At 41.8% G+C, this 23,363-nt stretch overlaps 1 protein-coding gene across 3 annotated transcripts in view; it reads left to right on the top strand.

Moving 5' to 3' along the window:
• The first annotated feature begins 9,558 nt into the window (after nucleotides 1-9,558).
• Ankrd30a (ankyrin repeat domain 30A) overlaps nucleotides 9,559-23,363 on the top strand; it is a 69,871-nt gene continuing 56,066 nt past the window's right edge. For all 3 annotated transcript variants that reach the window (XR_013112594.1, XM_076940387.1, XM_034512242.2), the window contains exons 1-6: nucleotides 9,559-10,016; nucleotides 13,932-14,046; nucleotides 14,206-14,379; nucleotides 16,980-17,086; nucleotides 18,964-19,025; nucleotides 21,104-21,137. Coding sequence is in view for 2 of the 3 variants with exons in the window: in XM_076940387.1 (XP_076796502.1) it covers nucleotides 9,772-10,016; nucleotides 13,932-14,046; nucleotides 14,206-14,379; nucleotides 16,980-17,086; nucleotides 18,964-19,025; nucleotides 21,104-21,137 (737 nt within the window). In the remaining variant the exon portion in view is untranslated. The remainder of the gene's footprint in view (nucleotides 10,017-13,931; nucleotides 14,047-14,205; nucleotides 14,380-16,979; nucleotides 17,087-18,963; nucleotides 19,026-21,103; nucleotides 21,138-23,363) is intronic.

The following is a 23,363-nucleotide window of genomic DNA, read 5'->3' as shown; positions in this document are numbered from 1 at the left end:
CCTTTATCTGTTTGGCTCTCTTGACTCAGAGCAGCCTGCAATTTACTCCTTGCATCTTTAAATCCTTTTTCATCTGTTTCTATTTACTTATTTCTTGCCCCGTTTTTGTTACTATGCAATCACCTTTGTTTCACTTCCGAATTCAGCCAGCTCCGTCAGTCGACTGGTTCTCCAGCGCAGGGTGTCTTCCACTGTATCCCGCTTACTGGAGCTCTAACGTTGAGACTCTGTCAGTTGACTGGTTCTCCAGCGCAGGGTGTCTTCCACTGTATCCCAATTACTGGAGTTCAAACGTTGAGTCCCTGTTCGGACGCCACTAATGTTGAGGCCCACATTCTGCCTCAACACTTTTGGGGCTAAGTGCTCTGGTCAAGAGAGAGTGTGGCTCTTGGGGCAAGAGACGCAAAGAATGAAGACAAGACAGGGTGTGATTCAGTCTCTCTTCTATTTTCTCAAGTCTCCCTATTGAAGGGAATTCTGAGGTATTTATATACACAAGCAGGAGAACACAGATGAAAACACTTTACCACGTGCACCATACAGCTGAGGTCACTAAACAGCAAAACAAGCTGTGTGGGATAAACAATATATTTATCAGAGTGTGCTTCAGCTGTTATAGGCTTTTGACAACCAAGTCTTTCATCAGGGTATATGGTTCCAGATGGCTGCAAAGTTGATCTAGCCACTTTCTACTAAAGTCGGCTCCCAACACAAACCCGGGAATATTTTCTCTGAGCTTCCCTGAAGCCCAATCCCTGACAGCAGTGGCTTGAGATAAGCACAGTCAAGCTTCCCGTGGTTCAACAGCCTTGCCCAGCCGAGGAGCAGAACGTGGCACCACAAGGATCTGAGGGTATAATAAAAATAAAAATTTGAGAGAAAAACCGAATGGACAATGGGACAAAGGTTATCAACATCTGTTGCAGGGGGCTGGGGAAGATGGCCACAGGCTCCTGGGATATGCTTGTGTTTTACCTACCTAGAAATTGTCACTTGGCTATGAAATCAGTAAAGAAAGTCAGCAAACACGGGTGATCTGGCCTCTAAGAGAATTTAAAGATGGACAGTGTGACTTTCTGCATGTGGATGCCATCTTGAGCATCTTGTTGGGAAAATGAAGGAACTCCTTGAAGGGCTTTATAGTCTTCAGGATGGGGAGTTGTCAGTGTGACCCCTACGTTGTCCTCCAGGGCACCTATTGCAAGGGTTTGTCCAGCACAGGAGCATCTTGGCAGTCAGAAGTCACATCATGCAACAAACCTAACACAAGAGATTTATTGGGGAGAGACACAGAATAGCTCTGCCTCTGACCTAGAACAGAGACAGCAAAGCGTTGATTGGAGGGGAGGGCTTTAATAGATTTTTTGGAGCATGCACAGTGAGCTAGTGGAAAAGCACATGGCAGGAAGTATTGTTTGGCCGTTAATTCTGAGTTATAGGGTCAGGGATTTTGAAGGCTCAAGAGCTCCAGGGAAAGCCAGGGGCCAAGTATTTTCCCTTGCTCCTGGTCTTGGGTCTGAGGTCAAGTCAGAGGCAGGGGATTCTTTCCCTGGTCCCTTTGTCCTAAACCTATTTCAAAGGAGTATCACCTCCACTGAAGAAATTAGACTAATGTTCAGGGACTTGACAATCTGAAGTAGAAGGAAAAGATTTGCAGTTATTAGGGGTTCAGAAAAGGTTTTAATACATTCCTTGTACTTAGCACTATCCAAGCATGGTTATGACATGCTACGACATGGTCACCTGCAGGCATTCTGCCTAGCACTCTTGAAGTTCTAAGAATTTTTTCAAGAGAAAGAGGTCATGCTATATGCAGGGTGAATGTTATACCCAGAGTGACTATATAATATGTCCATATATAATACAACCACAAAGGAATCCAGATATTCAAAATCATCCTGAAAAATAAGAGCAAAGCTGGAGCTTTATGCTTGCTTACTTCAAAACCCAGAAAGCAGTAAGGTTGTAGAATAATAGATTAAACACAGACATATGGACGGACCAATGGGTGCTACAGAGATCCCAGAAATAATCCCTCATGCATGTGGTAAGTCATCTTTGAGGAAGACTGCCTCTCAAGTTCTGGGTTTAAAGGCATACCACTACTCCACTCTATGCAGAACTCCTGGGAGTAAAGAACTCATAGCCCCTTGGTGGCCCCAGACCTACTGAAACTCTTGGCGCCTGAGGAAGATGGAATGTAGGTGACCTAGCATTTGTCCTAGGGAGTCATGTATTCACATGACTTACAGACTGGCCTCTTAAAAATAAGTCAGACCTTATAGCACCTCTCCCTTCACTATGCAAAGCTTTCAGTTCATACTTGGATCACAGCTGAGTCTGTGCTACTATGTGCACTGCCTCGTGTGAGCTGATGCTGCATGTTTGACTTTCAGACCTTATTTCTCACCTTCCCTGCCCCCACCTAACTCCAGCTACAAACCAAAGTTATTCAACCATGCCCTTTATCCATGGATTTTTCTCTTGGCTCCAAGCATACTGTTGTACCTTGCTTCATGAGGCTGGAGCTTGACCCCGTACGAATGACTTCTTGGTCAGCCAGCTGGTTGCCAGTAGCAGAGTTGTCAGTGGCAACCAAGGAAAGGACACTGCAGTGCTGTTTCAAAGTATGGTGACTTCCCTTCCAACTTCGTGAAGGTCAAACCAGCAGACTAGAGTCCTTAATGGCAAGGTATTGAGTGGGAAGACGGGATAAGTCATAAAGAAGACAAGATATAAAGAAGACAAAAGCAATAGCTGGGACCGGTAGGTCTTGCAGAAGCTGATGAGTTATGCCAAGCAAGTTTATTAAGTCCAGCATCAGCAGGGCAGTGCTGGCACACACCTTTTATTCCCAGTACTTGGAAGCAGAGGTAGGTGGATCTGTGAGTTCAAGGTCAGCCTGGTCTACAAAGTGAGTTCCAGGTCAGCCAGGGCTACACAGAGAAATCCTGTCTTGAAAAACAAAACAAAATAAAAGTGCAGCATCACATACGTATACTATTTGCAGGGGAAAACAAACAGTCGAGATCAGCAAAAAGCTAAATCAGACAATGTTGATGAAGAGAACACAGAATATTTCAGTCACAGCTGCCTGAGGACTGAAAACCACAGCCCAGGGGGAAGAGTTGGGTCCCCAGAAACCACAACCTTGACTCCTTAGAGGAGGCACTGGCTCCTGTGTCAGACAGACTTGTTAAGTGTGTTCCTGAGGGAAGACACAGAACTAAACCTGCCTTTGTCCCCTGAGGCAGCCTCGGGTTGTTCTGGTTCTCCTACAGTCAGGTTACCAGTGATGCTCAGCTCAGTGGTTCCCACCAAAAAGTTCCAGCCTGCAGTGTTTTCAGCATCTCTCTTCCACCCAGCTCTGGGCCATGGCCCCAGACAGGAGGACTCTTTAGCCCTGCAGACTGTGTGAAGGGCTCTTCGAAGTTCCAATTTCCATCTCAAATCGCTCTGCCCCAGAGGCAAGAGCTGAATTTTGCATTTGCTATTTCTGATTTGATAATTAAGACCTTTTCAAGTTATAATTCTTTACATTAAAAAAAAAATCCTGTTCAAATTTCTAGTGTACTTTCTGTTTCCAGATTGGTTCCTGACCCAGAGTTGGCAGTGAGAGTAACAAGCCTGTTCATGTGTCATGTATTCAGGATTAAGGGCACTGCTGAGGTTCTGGCCACTGGAAACCACACATCAGCATGCCAAACATTTCACTTTAAGTGATTAAATCACCACCTGTACCTGGTTTTGATAACCTGCTAACTGAAGCAATTCCTTGGGGAGCCCAAGAGCTGCTTGGTTGCTATGGTAATGGTGCTGCAACAAGCCTGCAGCAGGTAATTGAATTTCCTGAGTGCAGTGTAGTACTTCAAGAAATAAAAAGAAGTACAGTATGAGAATCAGAGGGTTACACGGTGGCCCTGACAGAGTCTCACTCCTGGTAACCGCAAGGCCACTGTTGTTGAAAATGAAACACAGAATCAACTGTGAAAGTGGCTGGTTTAAGTAGCAGTTGAATTCATGACCTTTGCAAGGCTTACATATGGATGAAAGAATAGGGTCTTGATTGGGAAATAATGAGACTCTTATACTTAGGAACAGTCCCACAAACTATGATGAACAGTCCCACAAACAAATTGAACTATGATGCAGGTTCAGCCAACTGCTGGGATTAAGGTGTTATAAATAACCACATAAATTCCTTCATGGAGCATATAATGTATTTTTCTTTTACTTGAAAACCTACTGTCAGACAATGCTGATGACTGTTTACTGAAAGATTAAAAAATACTATAGCAAGAACTGTATGATCTGCATGTATGTAGCTAATTATAAAGTCCTCTATAAAATTCATTTTTACAAATTGGATAGAAGCAGTTTGGCCATTCTTGAAAAAGAAATTTTTACTGAAGTTGTCATCATGGCCTATTCCCTTTTGCACTAATGTAAGTTCTTACCTTATTCCCAGAGCTTTAATATTTAAAATTTGCTAAACTAAAAAAAAAAAAAAATGTGTGTTTGTTTTGTTTTGTTTTGTTTGGGGGAAGAGGGAGGCTGAAGAGATGGTTCAGCGGTTAAAAGCACTGGTTATTTATTCTTCCAGAGGTCCTGAGTTCAATTCTCAGAAACTACTTGGTGGCTCACAATCATGTGTAATGGAATCTGATGCCTTCTTCTGGTGTGTGGTGTGTCTGAAGACAGCTACAGTGTACTCATATACAAAATTAAAAATTTTTTAAAAACCCTACTCCTATAATATTAGCAAATGTTCACTTTTAAAAATGTGGTTTTCAGGCTGGAGAGATGGCTCAGGGGTTAAAAGCACTGACTGTTCTTCCAGAGGTCCTGAGTTTAATTCCCAGCAACCACATGGTGGCTCACAACCATCTGTAACGGGGTCTGACGCCCTCTTCTGATGTTTCTGAAGACAGCGACAGTGTATTCACATATATTAAATAAATAAATAATTTTTTTTTAAATGTGGTTTTCAAAGAAAAGCAGATAAGTCTTCAGCTTTTCAACTATGGAAATCCCTCACTGGAGTACACGGATCAGGAATAGAATTTTGTCTTTTATCTGCATAAATTCTTGGAGCCATGCAGTACTAGAAGTAACAAGAAATTGAGCTTCTGAAAAACAGACACAGTTCTTAACTGGAAAATTATAAACATAAGTCTAAAGATGCAACCCCAGTAAATTTAGCCCCTCCCCTCCCCAAGTACCCAGCTGTACATGCAAGACGACACCAAAACTTAAATTCTAAGCCACGAGAAACCACCTAAAATAACATTTATGTCAAAGCAGAAGAGGAACAGAGGAATGCACCTCCATCACAGGACTAAATAACCAATTACAGTATTTAGGAAATAGGCAAAATATTACAAAGCACCCCACTCCTAAAAATATCATTAACTGGTGTGGAGAGATGGATCAGTGGTTAAGAGCACTGGTTGCTTTTCCATTTTCCGGAGGCCCCAATTTGATTCTTAGCACACACATGTCAACTCACAACCATCTGTAACTCCAGGGGATCCAACATCTTCTTTTGGTCTCCACAGACACCACACAAAAACCTGGTGCAGAGACATTCATGCAGGCAGAACATCCATACACATAAAACTAAAAAAAATTAAATCATTAACACTGAAAAATTACATAGGAAATTTTGTGAGAAAGAATATGAAAAACTGATTGAAAATAATGAAATAAATTGCTGTGAATATTAATAAAGGGAAAGGTGTCAAGTGAAATTATGATATCAGCCAGGAGAAAGCAAAATAACTACAAATCAGAAAGAGATTTAATGAAAATAATTAGAATTGTGGCAAACGATTTAAGGTCTAAGAGAAAGGACTGCATTTCAACGAAATTTAATGCAAATTAAAATAACTCGTGTCAAACTTGAATAGACAAATTGTATTTAAAAGATAGCTATGGACATAGGAGGAGACACTTTCCTAGCTGACACTCATTTGCTTTCTGTTACTAAGATGATTTTATTGCAACTGTGTCCTTGTTCTTCCCTCTCAAGATAAGTACCAAACTTTAGGGTTTTTTGGGTTTTTTTTTTTTTGTTGTTTGTTTGTTTGGTTGGTTGGTTTGTTGGTTTTGGGGGGTTGTTTTTGTTTTATTTTTTTATTTTATTTATTTGCATTCCAGCTGTTGCCCTCCCTTCCCTCATCCCACAGTCCCTCATTCCATTCCTCCTCCCCCTTGCCTTTGAAAGGGTGCTTCCCCACCCCCCACCCCCCATCCACCAGGTGTCCTCCTTCCCTGGAACCTCAAGTCTCTGGAGGATAAAGTGTATCTTCTTCTACCGAGGTCAGACCAGGCCTGCTATGTATGTGCTGGGATTGGGGGCCTCCGACCAGCCCGTGTATGCTGCCTGGTTGGCAGCTCAGTCTCTAGGAGCTCCCTGGGTTTGGATTAATTGAGACTGCTGGTCTTCCTATGGGTTTGCCCTTCCCTTCAGCTCCTTTAATCCTTCCCCTAACCATAGGGGTCCTGACTTCAGTCCTTTGGTTGGGTGTAAGTATCTACTTCTGTCTCAGTTGGCTGCTGGTAAGGCCTCTCAAAGGACAGCCATGTCTTTAAGCACATCATAGCATCAGTAATGTCAGGCCTTGGTGAACCTCCCTGAGATAAATCTCAAGGTGAGCCTGTCACTGGGCAACCTTTCCTTCAGTCTCTTCTCCATTTTTGTCCCTGCAGTTCTTTTAGACAGGAACAATTCTGGATCAGACATTTTGACTGTGGGTTGGTAACCCCATCCCTCCACTTGAGACCCTGTCTATCTACCAGAGGTGGACTCTTTGAGTTCCCTCTCACCAATGTTGGGCATTTTGGCTAAAGTCACCCTCACTGAGTCCTGAGAGTCTCTCACCTTCCAGGCCTCTGGTAGTCCCCCACCTCCTTCTCCCTGAGGTTGCATATCTCCATTCATTCCCCTGGCCCTCTGGGCTTCTCTCCTGTTCCCCCAACCCCATATCTGATCCTGTCCCTCTTTCCCCTCCTCCAACCCCTCACCTCTCTCACCCAGATCCCTCCCTCCCTCTGCCTCCCATAATTATTTTCTTATCTACTTTGTTACACACACACACACTCACATACTCACAATTCACACACCTGCATAGATACTTATATTCAGCTGAGTTCCTTTAGTGTTGCTTTTTAGGCCTAACCACTTGAGATTAGATAAGCTATAACATGGTTTGTTCCTGAAAAAGTGATTCTCCAAGTCTCAGCAGTTCTTAATTGCCTGTAGCTGTTCATCTAGGGGTAGGGCCTTGTGGAATTTCCCCTACCACACTGGATGTCAATTGGTGGTGTCATCATGCAGTTCTTATCTGGACTTCCTTGATGAGATTTTATAGGTGCATTTTCCTCTCATATCCAGAAGACACTAGCAGTTGTTTGCTGGTCCTCTTGTTCTAAAAAATCATTCAACCCCCGTCACCTTCCATGGAGTCTCTGAGGCTTGGGTCTATGGAGGATTTGCTGTAGATGTATCGGTTGGGGTTAGGGACCTTATGGTCTACTACTGCCAGTTTCCTCAGCCACTATTATATCTAACTTAAGTGTACTATTACATTCGAAGTTTATATTCTATGTGTATGAGTGTCACATTTGCATGTCTTCGTACCACATATATGCAGAGCTCATGAAAGGTAGAAGAGGGCGTCAGATTCCCTGGAACTCGTATTACCAACCAGTGCTAGTCATCACCACATGGGTGTGGGGCAGTCAGCGCTCTATTGGCTGAGTCATATCTCCACCCCCCCCGTACTTGCATCCTAAATACATACCCTTATACCCATAGATGAGTGTAATTCTCACCTCTTCTCAAAAAAGCTTCTTTTTGCAACAGGTGGTTATTAAAGCCATCCACAGCTGATCAAAATGCAGAGAATAACCAGCTGACAGTAAAAGACTCAGAGCAAAGCCCAGAGGAGTGTGAACAGAAAGCAGGAGCAGTGGTCTACACCCAAACACCAGAACACCAGCTTTCCAAGACAGAGGCAGGAGAATCACTAAGGTCCAAGGATAGCTCAGGCTAGAGTGAGAATCTGTTATACACACACACACACACACACACACACACACACACACAGATAAAAGTAGTAATAGAACTTATTTCAATTTTTATTGCAAAAATATAGTGAAATCATTAAATAGTCAAATAAAAATATAGTCAAATCATTAAGTGGTAAAATCATTACAAATACAGCACAGCATGTAAAACAGATTCACACTGAGCAGTAGTAAGATCCCTGGAAAGAAGATGTACCACAGGGACTGACTGGTCTGAACCACACCATAGCAAGTTTAGAACATTGCAAGTCCAGAACAAAATTATTTTGAGCCATCTTGTTCTCCTGTGCATGTGACTTAACTGCTTAATGACTACTAGGTAAAACCTTGGGAATGTTCACTAGGACTCCTCACTTCCATCAGCCAAAAGGGGTAAGAAATTCATCAAATGCCATCTGAAGAGTGTTAACAACCCCGCCCCCCACCGCTTACCTGATGTACCCACCAATGTATTTGAAAAGTGTGTTGATTTGTTGTCGTTTCTATTAAAATTGGAACATGAAGCAGAATTTGGGGTAGCCTGAATCTGTGCTCCTGGGGCCACTGGAGGTCATATTGGGTTCCACAATGAACGGTATTTTATTCCCTTTGAGGTGGTTTTAGATTGACAAAATTTATTAACAATTTAAAACGTCAAGGTGAATACTTACACTGGAAAACTGTTTACTACTTTTTCCAAGTCCAAAACCAAAAATGTACACACATCACATCGGTTCACTCAGACAACCTACCCTTACCTTCCATTAGCTTGTCTAACTCATACACTGACTCTTTTTTGTTTGTTTGTTTGTTTGTTTGTTTGTTTGTTTTCGAGACAGGGTTTCTTTGTGTATCTCTGTCTGTCCTGGAACTCACTCTGTAGACCAAAAAAAGTTGGCCTCCAACTCAGAAATCCGCCTGCCTCTGCCTCCCAAGTGCTGGGATTAAAGGCGTGCGCCACCACAGCCCGGCTAGACACTGACTCTTTAGGCTATGGAACACAACTACTTAACTACTTAACGGAATAGCTTGACAAAATCTCTTCCCTTAGTCTTCCACACCACAATTCCATCCATGCTGTTTGTAGTTTACTCTACTTTTTGATTATTGCCTGCCTAGGTCCAATAGGTTTGCTCCCCATGACCTTTAGCTGCCACTGAAATACAAGGCCAAAGCTAAGCAGGGAAGCGGGGCTCCAGCGGCTCTAAAAGCGCCCATTTGCCAGGCGCCCTCGAAACCCTCAGTCCTGGAGTGCTTGGTTTACGCTCCGCAGTGGTGAGCGTCCTCATTCCCGTTGAAGACTTGCGGTGATCACGCCAAACTGAGGCTAGCCCGCGGCACTGGGAAGACACCGTCCACCTCCGCCTAAAGGCCAGGGCTTGAAAACCCGCTGAGTTGCAAGGTCCTGAACGCTAGAACATCAGAGAAGGCGGAGCCTGGCCGCACGCATGCGTGCTGGGCACCAGTCGCTGCCCGGCCTGTGTGAGCATGCGCGCGGGCTTGGAAGGCGCGCGTTGCTAGTTTGCAGCTTTGCTCAGCGATTATTGTGCTTTAAAAACGTGCGGGGCTATGCAGCGTCTTTCCCTGCGTTGGGATCCTGTGAGTCTAGGCTGGCTTTTCAGTAAGTGCTAGGGCTGCGTTGTGGAGGCAGCCGACGCCACGCTGGAGGAGAAGGAGCCTGTGAGGGGCATACCCTCTGCCATGAAGAAGATTTTTAGCTTCAGGAGTAAGGGCCCATCGCCCTTAGGCCCCTCTGCCCGCCCGCGGAGCAACTGCGTGGGCTTTGGACGTGAGAGTGTTAGTGGCTCCCACGTGCCCAGGTACCACATTCATGACAAGGATATGGGCAAGATCCACAAGGCTGCAAGCGTGGGTGATGTAGCCAAAGTGCAACATATCCTTATCCTTGGGAAAAGTGGCGTGAACGATAGAGACAAGAAGGACAGGTAATAAATGGCCCGCGAGCTAGGGGGGCGGGACGCGGCTGGTGGAGGAGCGTGCACCTTGTCTGGCTTTGAGTCTGGAAGATGGAGCCAGAGTCTGGCTTTCACTAAGGAAGTTCTTCCCACCTTGCCCTGAATGCCTAAATCTTGGTGGGGTCTAAGCCCCGCCCTGTATGAACAATTGTTTCTGTATGGACAGCAACAACAACAACAAAAAAAACACTACAGCTAGTTTCTGATCACTTACATACAGTTCTCTTCACTGCCTATGTAAAACAGGTTAACTAACAATTTAATTTTCCGAATACATATAAAAATGTTTTATATTATAGAAATGCATAGTAGGAGAACTGTTTCTGTTCAAGGTTAAAAATTCTTTCAGTAATATGTAGTATCCATCTTATATCACCATACACCAGTATGAATGTGGTTTTTCTTTTTCTTTTCTTTCTTTCTTTTTTTTTTTTTTACTGTGTTTTGAAGTGGGAAAATAGTTGCATGTTCTCTAATTGAAGATTGATAATTCCCAGAACGTGAACCCTTTGAGTATCCTGATCGGTTTTACGTCAACCAAATATGATTGTCAGCATTTTAACAATTTTAAGTTTCTTGTGCTGCTTTTGATTTTGGGATGACACTAGGGGAGAAAAAAAAAAAAAAAAAAAAAAAACAAAACACTTTCTAAAGAGTCGAAACTGATAGTTCTCACAGGTCAGCCATTTACTAGTAGCGGAGGAGACACAGCAGTGAGTGAAGCGGAATAGAAAACCCAGTAATCCCCAGTCAAGTGTATGTGAGAATTCAGAAATCGATTTTGGTAACACGTCAGTTAGTAGGGGACATAACACTGATGAATAAAATGGTTGTTTACTTGTTTGGAGGAAACTAGCAAATAGTTGTATGTCACTAAAATAAATTCCTAATAGAATATAATTTAAGCATTAAAAGAAAGCACAATGAGAAAAGTGCCAAAACAAAACAAAAAGACTAAGAATGACTGCAGAAGCACTGTGTGTGTGTGTGTGTGTGTGTGTGTGTGTGTGTGTGTGTCTGTGTCTGTGTCTGTGTCCGTATATTGGTGACTGAATACAGGTTTGTGGTGTATCCTCAGGATACATTCTAACATTGAGCTTTTTAAAATAAAGCATTCTCAAGACCTGATTAAACAAAATCTGAGGATAAAGCAACTGTATACTTGCAAAGTATTTACAGTACACACACACACACACACACGAATGTCACATGAAAAACATCTTCATTTTACAGAAAATTCTTTTATGTCAATGAGGAAAAAACTTAAAACTCTGAACTCTTAATTTTTTTTAATTGGTCACTTATATATTGTTGCCGGGCATCAGACACATGGCCTCGAATATACTAGGCAAGTTCTCTAGGACTGAGCTGTGTTCCTATTCCCCGAACCATTGATTTCATAGACGCTTTTTTGGTAGATACACAAGTCATCTATGGACATTAGAAAACTATTTTGTGTCCGTGCTAAGAGCAGGAAAGTAAGTTAAGAGAGAAGTGAAATGTCAGTTCTCAGGCACAGCATGTGAGGGTGAGAACCGTGTTCCTGTTGACCCTGTGTTCCTTAGGGCTTTCCAGTCCACACACTGGTAGCCAGTGGGCTACCACATATTGTTTCTGTCTCTAAAACAGGTTTAGGAACTAATGGGGCAACTCTTTTTTGACACTGCTTAAAATAGCAGTGTATTAAGAAGCCAGAGAATATATTCTATAAATAAACCGCAGTGCATCCATAAGATGTGTATATGACCACTGAAGGTAGTGATATGGGTTAACATGGAAAGAAGCTATATCAAGTAAGGAGAAGTCAGTTTGATTGTTCGTATGCACAAATAGAGTATGGTCTGTCTTAGCCATAATATAATAAAGTGTGACAAAATAAAGCGTAAAGAAAAGTTGCTGAATTTTTTTTAGATGATAATATAATTATATTATCTTCTTCCTTTCCCTCCTTCTAAATTTTCCTATATACCCCCTTGTTCTGTTTCAAATTCATGGCCTTTTTTAAAAAATGAATTGTTATTACATGTATCTTTATATGTGTATATACATATATATTTCTAAATATTAACCTTTTCACCCTGTATAATGTTATTCATATGTATGTTCTCAGGGCTGACCATTTGGTATTGGATAACCACCTCCTACTTTGAGCTTTCCTCAGTTGCTCTTAGTTCTTTGTGTAGGGCTGAGGCCTTCCCCCCCACCCCACCCCCACACACACATACATTTGAGAGTCATGTAGGTGAGACTATGGGGCTTCTGACATTTCTGGGGGACACACTCATAAAGCAAGCTCCCTGTTCTTTGGCTCTTAAATTCTTTTTACCCCTCTTATGCATAGATTCTGAGAATTAGGTGCAAAAGGTTTTTGTAGCTGTGGGTACAGGGACTGGGCTCCACACCCTGCATTTTGATTGGTTGTGGTTTTATGTAGTGTTTTTCATCTGTTGCATACAGAAGTCTCCTTGATGAGGGTAAGGACTATAGTTGTCTGTGGGTGTAAGGACGAATATTTAGAATGTAGTTAGGGATTGTGCTGGTTTTATAAAATGCTGGTTGTAGGGTCTCATCCAAGAGACCAGCCTTAGGTAGTTGGCTAGGTGTCCAGTACCAAGCATGGTTTCCCCCTTGTTGAGTGGACCTTACATTCAATTAGTAGGCTGTTGGTCACAATCAAGGTATGCGTGCCACCACTGCCCCCTTAGAGTTATAGTTCCCTGCTTGTCCTTGTGGTTCATGGCTGTCACAGCTGGGTAGGACTGTTGTTGCTTCCCTCATTTGGAAGCTAGTTTGCATGGTGCTTTCTGGGACCGTAAAAGGTAGTCATCTGGGAGGAGGTATTCAGGTCAGTTCCAGTTCAGGGGCCCTTGGAACCAGTGCCTGAAGTACATAGTATCTTCAGAAGAGAGACTCACCTTCCACATCTGGGCAACCACATGTTACTGATGTTTATGTAGATTTGTACTTGTGTAGGTTGGGGAAGTATGTCTGCTTCTATCCTTTAGTTGGTATGGCTTTATCAGTGAGATGTGTTTCCCTTAGACAAACAGTAGTGTTATTCTGGGATTTTCTGATATTTGTGATCTCCCACACACACCCCATTGGTTCAAATAGGTTTATTCTTTTGTATTCATAGCATAGGGGTTCGCTAGTGTACTGTTAGTTCTTTCCATTCCCAGTTCTCATCTGTTTATCTGTTCCCTGTCATACCTGCCACTCACTCACCCCCACACACATACATGAGAATTGTGGGCTTGCCCTGTGACCAGGGCTGGCTCTCTATTTTCTTTCCTTTTAAATATTCTTAGAAAGATAGATGATAGATAGATGGATAGATAGATAGATAGAGAGAGATAGATAGATGGATGAGATAGATTTTGTGTGTGTGTGTGTGTGTGTGTGTGTTAGTGAAGGTGTGTACATGCCAAGCAGTGCTTGTCAGACAACTTTCAGGAGTAAGTTCTCTATTTAATATGGGATTTAGGGAGTGAATTCAGGTTGTCAGGCTTTTGTGGCCAATGCCTTGGTTCAGAGAAAGGCTAAGTGATAGCTAGTAAGCAGCAGACCTTAAAGCAGTGTTGATACCCAAGTCAAGTTACAAAGGCTGTATATACTTCTCGGCAGTTTGGCTGCTCTATGCTAGGAATGTAGCTCAGTAATTGTTTACTCAACACAAGTCTCAGGCTTCATCTGCTGTACCATACACACACACACACACACACACACACACACACACACACACACGGTTGTGTTTTCAAGAATGCACCATTGTCCAAAGGAAAATGCTTGTTTTGAAAGAAGCCATTACATACTGTTGTACATTACAGGAAATATAGTTTTAGATGCTACTTTGTAATTTACTAAGAGGTGCCCTCATTTTCACAGGACCGCTCTGCATCTTGCCTGTGCTTACGGCCACCCAGAAGTGGTAACTCTCTTGGTAGAGAGAAAATGTGAGTTAGACGCCTGTGACGGCGAGAACTGCACCGCTCTCATTAAGGTACCAGCCCCCCAGCATTTCCAACTGAGACACATCTCATTTAAATACTTGGGGCAAAAAGACATCAATTTGATTTAAATACAGTAATAAGTAAAGCCTAAAATGTGTTTATTTTTAATTCCCAAACTGATTATCTTTTTCTTGATGCATTAACAACAGGCCGTACAATGCCAGGAAGAAGAATGTGCAGCTATCCTCCTGGACCACGGCGCTGATCCAAATGTGATGGATAGCAGTGGCAACACTGCCCTCCACTATGCGGTCTACAGCGAGAGCACGTCCATAGCAGCCAAACTGCTCGCACACAATGCAAATATAGAAGCCAAAAACAAGGTATAACAACAGCTTTAGTTCCAAAATAACCAGAAACCCAGAGGCACATTGTGAAGGTCATTCTTGTCACCGTGACCGGATTGAGAAAACACTTATCGGAATATTTTCAGAAATGATCAGATCATGAGGACTCTGGGTCTAAGTAATGTTTGAATCCATTGGGTGGAATCTAGGATTGAATAGAATTGCCCCTTAAAGATACTTTCACTGTGGTAAAAAGAATCCATACACCAGTTAGGAACTCACTGATTAAGCCAGTGTCTTATTTCCTTCTTATTGTAGTCATTTATTTATCTGTGGGGAGGGAGGTATGTGTGTGCCACAGTGAACATGTGGAGATCAGAGGACAGCTTTAGGGAGTTGCTTACCTGCTTCTACCTTACGGGTGTCAGCGATGAACTTGGGTTGGCGGGCTTAGCAGTGAGAATCTTTACCTGCTGACCCATCTCTTTCCCTACCTCCCAACTCAATTGCATTTAAAAAGTTTTCCCTTTTACCCTTTTAGAAAAGTTAGATGTTTTAGGGGCCAGAGAGATGGCTTAGTGGTGAAGAGCACTTGCTGCCTTACAGAAGACCCCAGTTCTGTTCCCAGCACCCAGTCCCTCTCCTTCTTTGTCTCCTACTGCTTTAAGTCTAGATTGCTCTTTTTTTCCCTAAGACTGTGAGGTGCATTGTTAGGGTGTTTATCTAAGAGCTCTCTGACTTTTCAGTGTAAGACTTAAAGCTATAAACCCTCCTGTGTGTCCCAGAGCTTCTGCTGAGCTCGGCTTTCTTTTTCGTTTCGTTCCAGAAACTTCTCCCTGATTTCTTCCATCTCCTGGTATTTGTGTAGCTTTGCTTCTGATTTCTAGTTTTCCGTCACTATGGTAATACAGGAAGTGATTTTGCTCCTTTTGAATATGCTGTACTTGATTTGTGGTCTAGAATGTGCTACGCCTTAGAGGAGCTTGGAGAGGTTGCTGAGACAGACGTGTATTCTATTCCTGTGGAAGGGACTATGGCATGGAGATCACTTAAGCGCACTTGGTCTGTACTGTCATTTAACTCTGAAGTTTCTTCCTTGAATTTTAGTTTGAATGAGCTATCTAAAGATGAGAGTAGGGTGTTGGTGTCACCCACTGTATCCTATGAGAATATGACCTTTATGTCCATTGTAATTCTGTTAGTTTATCTGTGATCAGATTACTGTTCATTTTTTTATTTATTGTCCTGCTAATTTTATGAGTTCTATTGTTTTAGACAGGATAGCTCTCCTTTGTTCCTCTTAGGAAATTTGGGGGTGTATGTTCTCTTTTCACTGTGGCATCATGTCAGCAAGTACTCTTTGTTACCCACTAAGCCATCTTGGCAGGCTCTTGTAAGGGTATCTTACAGTAGTGGCTTGCTTTCTGTGAATTGCCTGTGTGTGTGTGTGTGTGTGTGTGTGTGTGTGTGTGTGTGTGTGTATGTATGTTGTGAAGTGCTCTTATATCTCAGGCTAAAGTTATAAATGATAACTTTGCTGGAGATAGCACAAGAGTTGGCAGTTACTTACTTTCGAGTTTGAAATAATATTGTTCCCTATATGCAGACAGCTCTCCTGATGAGAGATCTGATGTGTTTGCCTTTGAAGTCAGTTGGTGTTTTGACATCTTGACTATTATCTGTCATGAGGCAGGCCTTCTCTCCTCGTGTCATTGATGCCTCTTGTTTTGGGATGCCTTTTTTTTTTTTTTTAGATTTGTGAGTTTTGTTTTATTGTGATTTTATTGAACAGATCCCCCCGGTCATTAGTGTTCATCTCATCACCTTTGTCTAGCCCACTGGTTCTTAAGCGTTACATTTGTGTTGGTGATTATATTTTGCCTGAGATTAAATAACATAAACACCTGAGTCTCAATTAAAATGATGCCAGAGCAAAACAAATGAAAAACAGTAGGGTATCCAGGTTCTTCCAGAGCAAGAGTCCCCCTGCTCCTGAGCCTTGCAGTGGGAACAGCATCCCTCCACACTATCAGAGAAACCCATAGACCTTTTAGTAATAAGCAGTGGGTGTCCATCTGCATCTAGGTCTTTTAATTTAGTGCCCATTTCCTTAGTGACTCACTTGAAGCAGGAGTGTCTGACACTGGATCCTGGAATTCTGGCATAAACAGAGGAAAAGCAGCAAGTTTGCATAGCCTAGAGGGAACTTCCACACTCTTATAAAGTGTTTAAAGTATTTCAACCTATTTCATCAAAACTTACTCCTTCTGTTTTAATATTTGCCACAAAAAAAATAATTTCCGAGTAAAGCTTAAGTAGAGTTGGAGACTCCCTTTACTCGTCATGTCAGTTTATTAATGGATTTGAGCATAGACTCTTCTGGGAATGCTGCTTCTAGAGAAGTCAGCACCGTTTGGTGTTTGCTTTAAGAAGCCTTCCCTGAAGATGCTAATTTTGCTTATTAATTCAATAAGACATTTAAAATTTTTAGTTCTGTTAGAGCTACTGACACAAAGGTTAGCATCACAGCCTTCAAGATGCTTGACTGAGTGGGTCTCGGTCACATAATTCCAAAGTATAGTTCAGCGGAGAAGTCGGCAGTTTGTGAATTATGGATTGTTTGTGATGTCTTACAGGATGACCTAACACCTATGTTACTTGCTGTAAAGGAAAATAAACAGCACATTGTGGAATTTTTAGTAAAGAAGAAAGCAAGTATGCATGCAGCTGATCAGCTTGGAAGGTAGAGGAGTTTATTTTTTCAAACATCGTGGGTAAGGGTACTTGCTGTGAGCTTCAATCCCTAACACTCATGTAAAAGCCAGGCATGTCTGTGCGTGCTTATGACTTAGGTGATGGGGAGTGGAGGGAAGCTGGTCCTGAGAGCTTGCCTGCTAACCGAGGTGGATTGGGGAATTTCAGATTCAGTAAGAGACCTTGTCTCAAAACAGAAGGTGGAGCCTGATCAAGGAAGACACCTCCTGTCCTCCTCTGGCCTCTGCATATGTGCACACCCACACATGTACGTGTACACCACACACTAAACAAGTAAAACCTGGTGTTAAAAAGTGGTAACAACCACTCAGATACAAGGGAAGAAGAAGGAAGAGGAAGAAGAGGAGAAGATGATTAACTTAATTATTGGGGTGTGTTGGAAAGACATCAGTACTACAGTAGTTGGGTGAACAGGCAGTTATTCAGACTAGGCAACACAATCTATAGTTAGATCCACCCTCTCTTTTATTATGAGTGACGTTTGTAACCTGATCTACGATCTTATATTAGCTATACCAATTTCACATTGGTAACATTAAATTCTCAATTTTGTTTGGAACATTTTAAACCTCCCAGGTAGACTTTTCCTTTTACCAGACTGTACTGAGCATAAATGAAGTTGCAAATCATTCTGTCTTTTCACTTTTTGTTTTAAATTACTTTTGTGAAGAATGTTAATGTTGTCAATATTATTTGCTCTTCTTAATTTTTTCCCCATTTTGTTTCTAATATTCTAATTCATTTCTAATTTTTTTTAAAGTAGCTTGAGCAGAGGAGAGGGATAACCTTTAACGGATAATCTTTTTGAATAATTTTGATAATCTTTAATGAAAATAAGCTGTTGGGGGATAATAATGGGGGGGAAAGATATTTGTAGATTCCCATGTTACCAAGCTTAACACCTGACTTCCTTATGTAGAAAGGAGGATACTACGTCCTTTGGATTATACTGCGGTTGAGGGGATAGCCCAGTGGGTAAAAGGAGGAGCTTAGTTAGAATCTCCAGTCCCTGTGTAATAGCCAGGCCAGCCTATGTGCCTGTAGTCCTCACACTGAGGGGCAGAGGCAGGCAGATCCTGGGGCACATCTGGTTTAGTGAAAGAGCCTGTTTTAAGGGAGTACAGTGGAGAGTGATAAACCAGTAGCTCACCTTCTAGGCTAGGCAGGCTGGCCAGCAAGCTCCCAGGATCGGCTTTTGCTCTTCCAAGTATTTAAAATTTGGATTAACAAGGAAGCTTTTCAGCAGACATCTCTAAGTCAAAGTCACTTACACTCCTACAAGACTTAGGTCCTCATGTATAAAAGAACAATTTATCTTCGACTGCAATGAGCGATAAATGTAGAAATTGAGCATCAAAGAGAGAAGTGCTAGTTTGATTAGACAAGGAACAGTGCCCAGGCCGAGTCTTCGTCTTCATGTTTTCTGCCCTTGGTGATTGGATAGTTCACTCACAGCAGACAGTTACCTGCTTTAGTGAGATATTTACCAACACATTTAGTTTCTAACTACTGTGTAACTGATTTGGCTCAAATGGCGACAAAGGATTGAAGCGTTAATATCCAGGTGTGCCTCAGTATTTTGTGACTACTGCAACATTATCAGAAACTGAATGCACGCTCATGTCGATTCTGCTTGGAACTCCAAAATAGCTTAGCATGTATTTATATTTAACCGACTGCCTTCAGTTTATCACTGACATTTGCACATTTGAATCATGTGGGATATGATCCTGATATTAGCTCTGGTTTTGTCTGTAATGCTGTTATGAATTTAATTAATATGTTTAGTAAATTTTTTTTACTTACCAGAATTAAAATAATAATTTTTGTCATTTTTTAACATAGCAACAGGCAAATATTTGAATATGATGGGAAGAGACTAAAAAATCCTGAAACCAGCAATCCAGGTAAGATTCCTCCTGAAGAAGCGCTCTGTGGGCCTTCCCTGGGTTGCCTTGGAGATGAAGAATGTTTTGATCACAGAAGAGCAATATAAAACACAAATCAGTGTGGGAGTGTCACTTGTGTGATTTTCTTTATTTCTTAGTCTAATGGAGGATTATCTAAGAAATTACGTTAAAGGGAGTTTACAGTCTGAAACAGCATTCCTGGAGATGGAAATCTTTTCATTTTGACCCTGAAATCCGTTAGAAAATTGATTTTCAGTCATTACATAGTAGCAGGAAATTATCCTTTTACATTGCATGCTTCCTCCATCCACATTACAACAAATTGAGTTTAGCATAAGAATGGATTTCACAATAGGTAGATTACTTTATTAATAGAATGGTATTGTAGTTGTTTAAATTACTAATAAAGTATTTTATCTGTTTCTTTTCTAGATATAGAATTAGAATTGTTCTGTGTATTTTCACAGTCTTAAGTTTAGGAGAGAATATCATTTTGTTCCTTTGAATGGTTTTTGTTTGTTTGTTTTTTAGTAGTAGTCTTACTAAATACTTTTTTCAATCAATAACTTTTTCCCCATTTCTTCTGTGTGTGTGTGTGTGTGTGTGTGTGTGTGTGTGTGTGTGTGTAGTGGAACCTGGGGCTTCATGTGTGCTAGGCAAATGTTCTATTGTGAGTTTAAATCCTACCCTCTAATAACTTAGTTTTTAGGAAAGTTTTAGGTTCACAGCAAAATTAAAAGAAGGAAACAGAATTTCCCATATACCCTGGGACTCCCAAACATGCATAGCTTCTTACTTTGTCATACCATCTACCTGAGTTCTGAGTAGTGGATGTGTCTGTTAGTCATAACCCAGCTGGGCGGTGATGGTGCATATCTTTAATCACAGCACTTGGGAGGCAGAGGCAAGTAGATCTCTGAGTTTGAAGCTAGTCTAGTCGACTAAACAGGACAGCTAGGGATATTACACAGAGAAACCCTGTATCTAAAAGCACAAAAAGGGAAATAGTTAACCCTATGTTGACACACACCATTATTACCTCAACATGTCTAGCTTACATGCTACTCACTCTCAGTCTTGTATTTTGTGGATTTAGGCCACTCTTTGATTTGTATTTGCCACTGTAGTATTGTAATCAGAATAATTTCACCGTCCTACCTAGCTATACCCTAGGTTCCACCTGTTTCTCTCTCCCTGACCCCCACCTCCTGGCAGCCACTGCTGTTTTTACTGTCTTCTGAGTTTTACTTTTTCCTACCTAGTCACATGTTTCCCCATGTTTGAAACATTCAGTACCAAGGTAATTTAATATAGTCACTTAAGGTATTATTTACACACACAGAGGCCGTCACTGCCCCACCAGGCCATCACCACTGCCAGCCCATTTTGTTCTGTTCTGTTTTGTAGGGCAGGTGCTTTGCCACTGAACAAAGCCTCAGACTTGCCATGAGTAGCATCATGGGAATGCCAAGACACTGATTAATTTGTTTAATTCATACCTAGCATGAAATGAGGAAGATTTTTTTTTCTTTTACTGGGGAAAGCCAACTGTTGTCACATTCCAAAGGCTTGAGTTAATAGTCTTATTTTATTCACACACACACAGACACACACAGAGACACACACACACACACAATCGGATGCTTACTGGAAGTCACACAGTGCTTGTAGATTGTGCTTGTTTGTGATGGGTTTTTATCTTCAACTATAGTGCTGACTAACAACCTGGAAGAGCCGGATCCCACCATGACAAAGTAATTGTGCTGCTGTGATTGTTCCTGCAAACCGTATGGATTCTGCTAAGGATGGCAGCTGCTGTCAGTCTGACAGTGTTCAGTCATTGTACTGGCAGGCGTTCTTTAGGGATCATAGTTTTATAATTCTGTTCCTTCTTGGATTTGATAAACATGAAGGGGAGACAAAGCATTGTTAATGGATTAGTTACCTATCAGTAGTATTAGCATTCATTCTAGGATAGCCTCTAGGTGTGGTACCAAAGAGAAAGGATTAATAATAACAACAGCTTATTGTTTTGTTGTTGGTTTAAAAATGTACTTTCTATTTTTCTTTAATAGTGGATAATGGTTCTGAAGATGGCTCTTTAACCAGGTAGGTAGGAATGTATAATGTTGTTAAAATGAAATATTAATGGGTTAGAGAATACAGAGGAAAGAGACTGGGATTTGTTAAAGTGTTCTGCTTTGAGCTACATAACTATATTATATGGTATGGCTAACATTATAGTGGTCACAAGAGCTTTGAAATGGGGTCTCATATAATCCAGGGTGGCCTCAAACTTGTTATGTAGTCAAGGATGTCCTTCAACTTCTAATCTTCTGCTTCCCTCTCCCTAGTACTGGGATTACAGTCATGGACCACCATGCCCAGTTTTATACTGAGAGCTGAACCCAGGCTCTTGCATGCCGGAAGAGTGCTCCATCACTCCTCTGTCCTAGACGATGTTTTAAATTGATTTATTAACTTAGAAATTTTCCAGTGAGAGAGAGAGAGAGAGAGAGAGAGAGAGAGAGAGAGAGAGAGAGAGAGAGAGAGAGAGAGAAAGAGAATATGAATGTTTTTGGGTGTGTGACATATTGAGAAGGCTTACTGTTGATAGCGGGAATCATCCTTGCTTGCTCTTCGGCTGTATCCATTGAGGGTAGGGGCTCTGAATTAAACCCAGAGCTTGCCCACATGTCTGACCCTGCAAACCGGTTCACTGTGGGGGGATCCTGCTTCCACCTTCTGAGGCTAGAATTGCAGAAGGGTTGCCACTTCACTCTGGCATTTATGTGGGTTTCTGGGGACCCCACTTTGGTTGCTACACGTCTCTGATTGCTGCATCTCCCAGTTCACTTCTTATTTCCTTAACCATTTTTAACTTGTATTTAGTTTTCAGAACTATTTTTTCCTCAAATAAAATCAAATCTTCTTTCCCATTTTCTTTGTCAGCTAAGTATTCCTGATAATCTTTAGACAAAGTGAAAACCAACAGAATTTCAGAATTTTAAGGAAACTTAGGAGGTTTCTGCTGAAAACTATTAAACTAGCTTGAGCTGCTAGGTAGACTTTTAGTAGACAGGAATGTGGGTCCACATCTGCTGTCACCCCATTTCACAGAAGGTAGTGTAGAGCCCCCAAGAACCCATAGACTGGAGGTACATGTGTCTGTGCCCCTTCCCAGCTCACTGATGTCCTTGTATGGGCAACAGAAGGGGTAGTGGAAGCCTGGTAAGTCATGAGCATCTTGCAGGTGGGTGTCAGGTGATAGAAAGGTCATTCACAAGATGGAGAGTCCCTACCTCCTGTCATTTGAGCCTATCCTTGTCTCAGGAGCTGTGCCTTTATAAGGTGAAAGTTTAAAGGTTGAAAAGTTGCTGTTGAGCCCCACAGAAAAGAGACCTGGGAGTGGAGTCTATGGGGATGAAGATATTTAGGTGGTTCATAGGGAAGTAAAAGGTACAGTGTCAGGGTACCTAGGATCGGTTTCTGACAGAAGCCATCTAGGAACGGCTACAGCAAGTGAGTTTCCTGGAGGTGGCCCACCGTTTTGCACTCCAGAGAGGCATGACCCCAGAGACCTTGTCCCAGGATCGCTTCGCACTGCTGATATCCCTTTCCTGCCACTATTACATGGCCTAATGAGTCTTGGGAATCCCCCCACCCTATTGGACAGGTTTCCTGCAGATCGACATGAAGATGAACTTTTATGAATTAATACTGTTTAGATGGATTAATGACTTCATAGCATTCCTGATTTGATTCAAATTTTAGAAAGAAAGTTTAAGGAGATGGTTTTAGTTGTTCTACCAGAAAGATATAATAAAGTTAGAGTCAAGAAAAGAATGTGTCTCCTCCTTATAGAATAGTAAGTAAAGACTGCATAATAAGGTATACCATGAGGTTTAATAAATTTTACTAAGATGAGAAATAGGCTTGGGGCAGATTTGTGATCAAGAAAAAAAATTCTAGGTCAGGTGTAAGGATGAAGTCACAGGTGTGCACTATGATAAAGCAAGGCCATGTGAAACTGTTGCTTTGAACTTATAATGAGCTTATAGAATAAAACACTGCTTTGAGCTTACTATTGACTCCTTCTGTAATTCCCTTTATCTATGAGGTAATTTTGTAAAGAACTTTAAGGCTGAGAATGAGAATAAAATAAAGAGTGGCTGTTGGGGCTCTGCTCCATCCACCAGTGTATATATACTTTGTCTATATGTATGCACAAACATATGTAGGTAGGTAGGTATATGTGTATGTATATAAGTATGCACATGCACTTGTGAAACTAATGAAACAGGTGGTCAGGCTCAACTAGAGAGAGGCGGAGAG

The sequence above is a fragment of the Arvicanthis niloticus genome, chromosome 9, assembly GCF_011762505.2.
Source record: "Arvicanthis niloticus isolate mArvNil1 chromosome 9, mArvNil1.pat.X, whole genome shotgun sequence".
Lineage (NCBI taxonomy): Eukaryota > Metazoa > Chordata > Mammalia > Rodentia > Muridae > Arvicanthis > Arvicanthis niloticus.
This window is presented reverse-complemented; position numbering and strand designations above follow the sequence as displayed.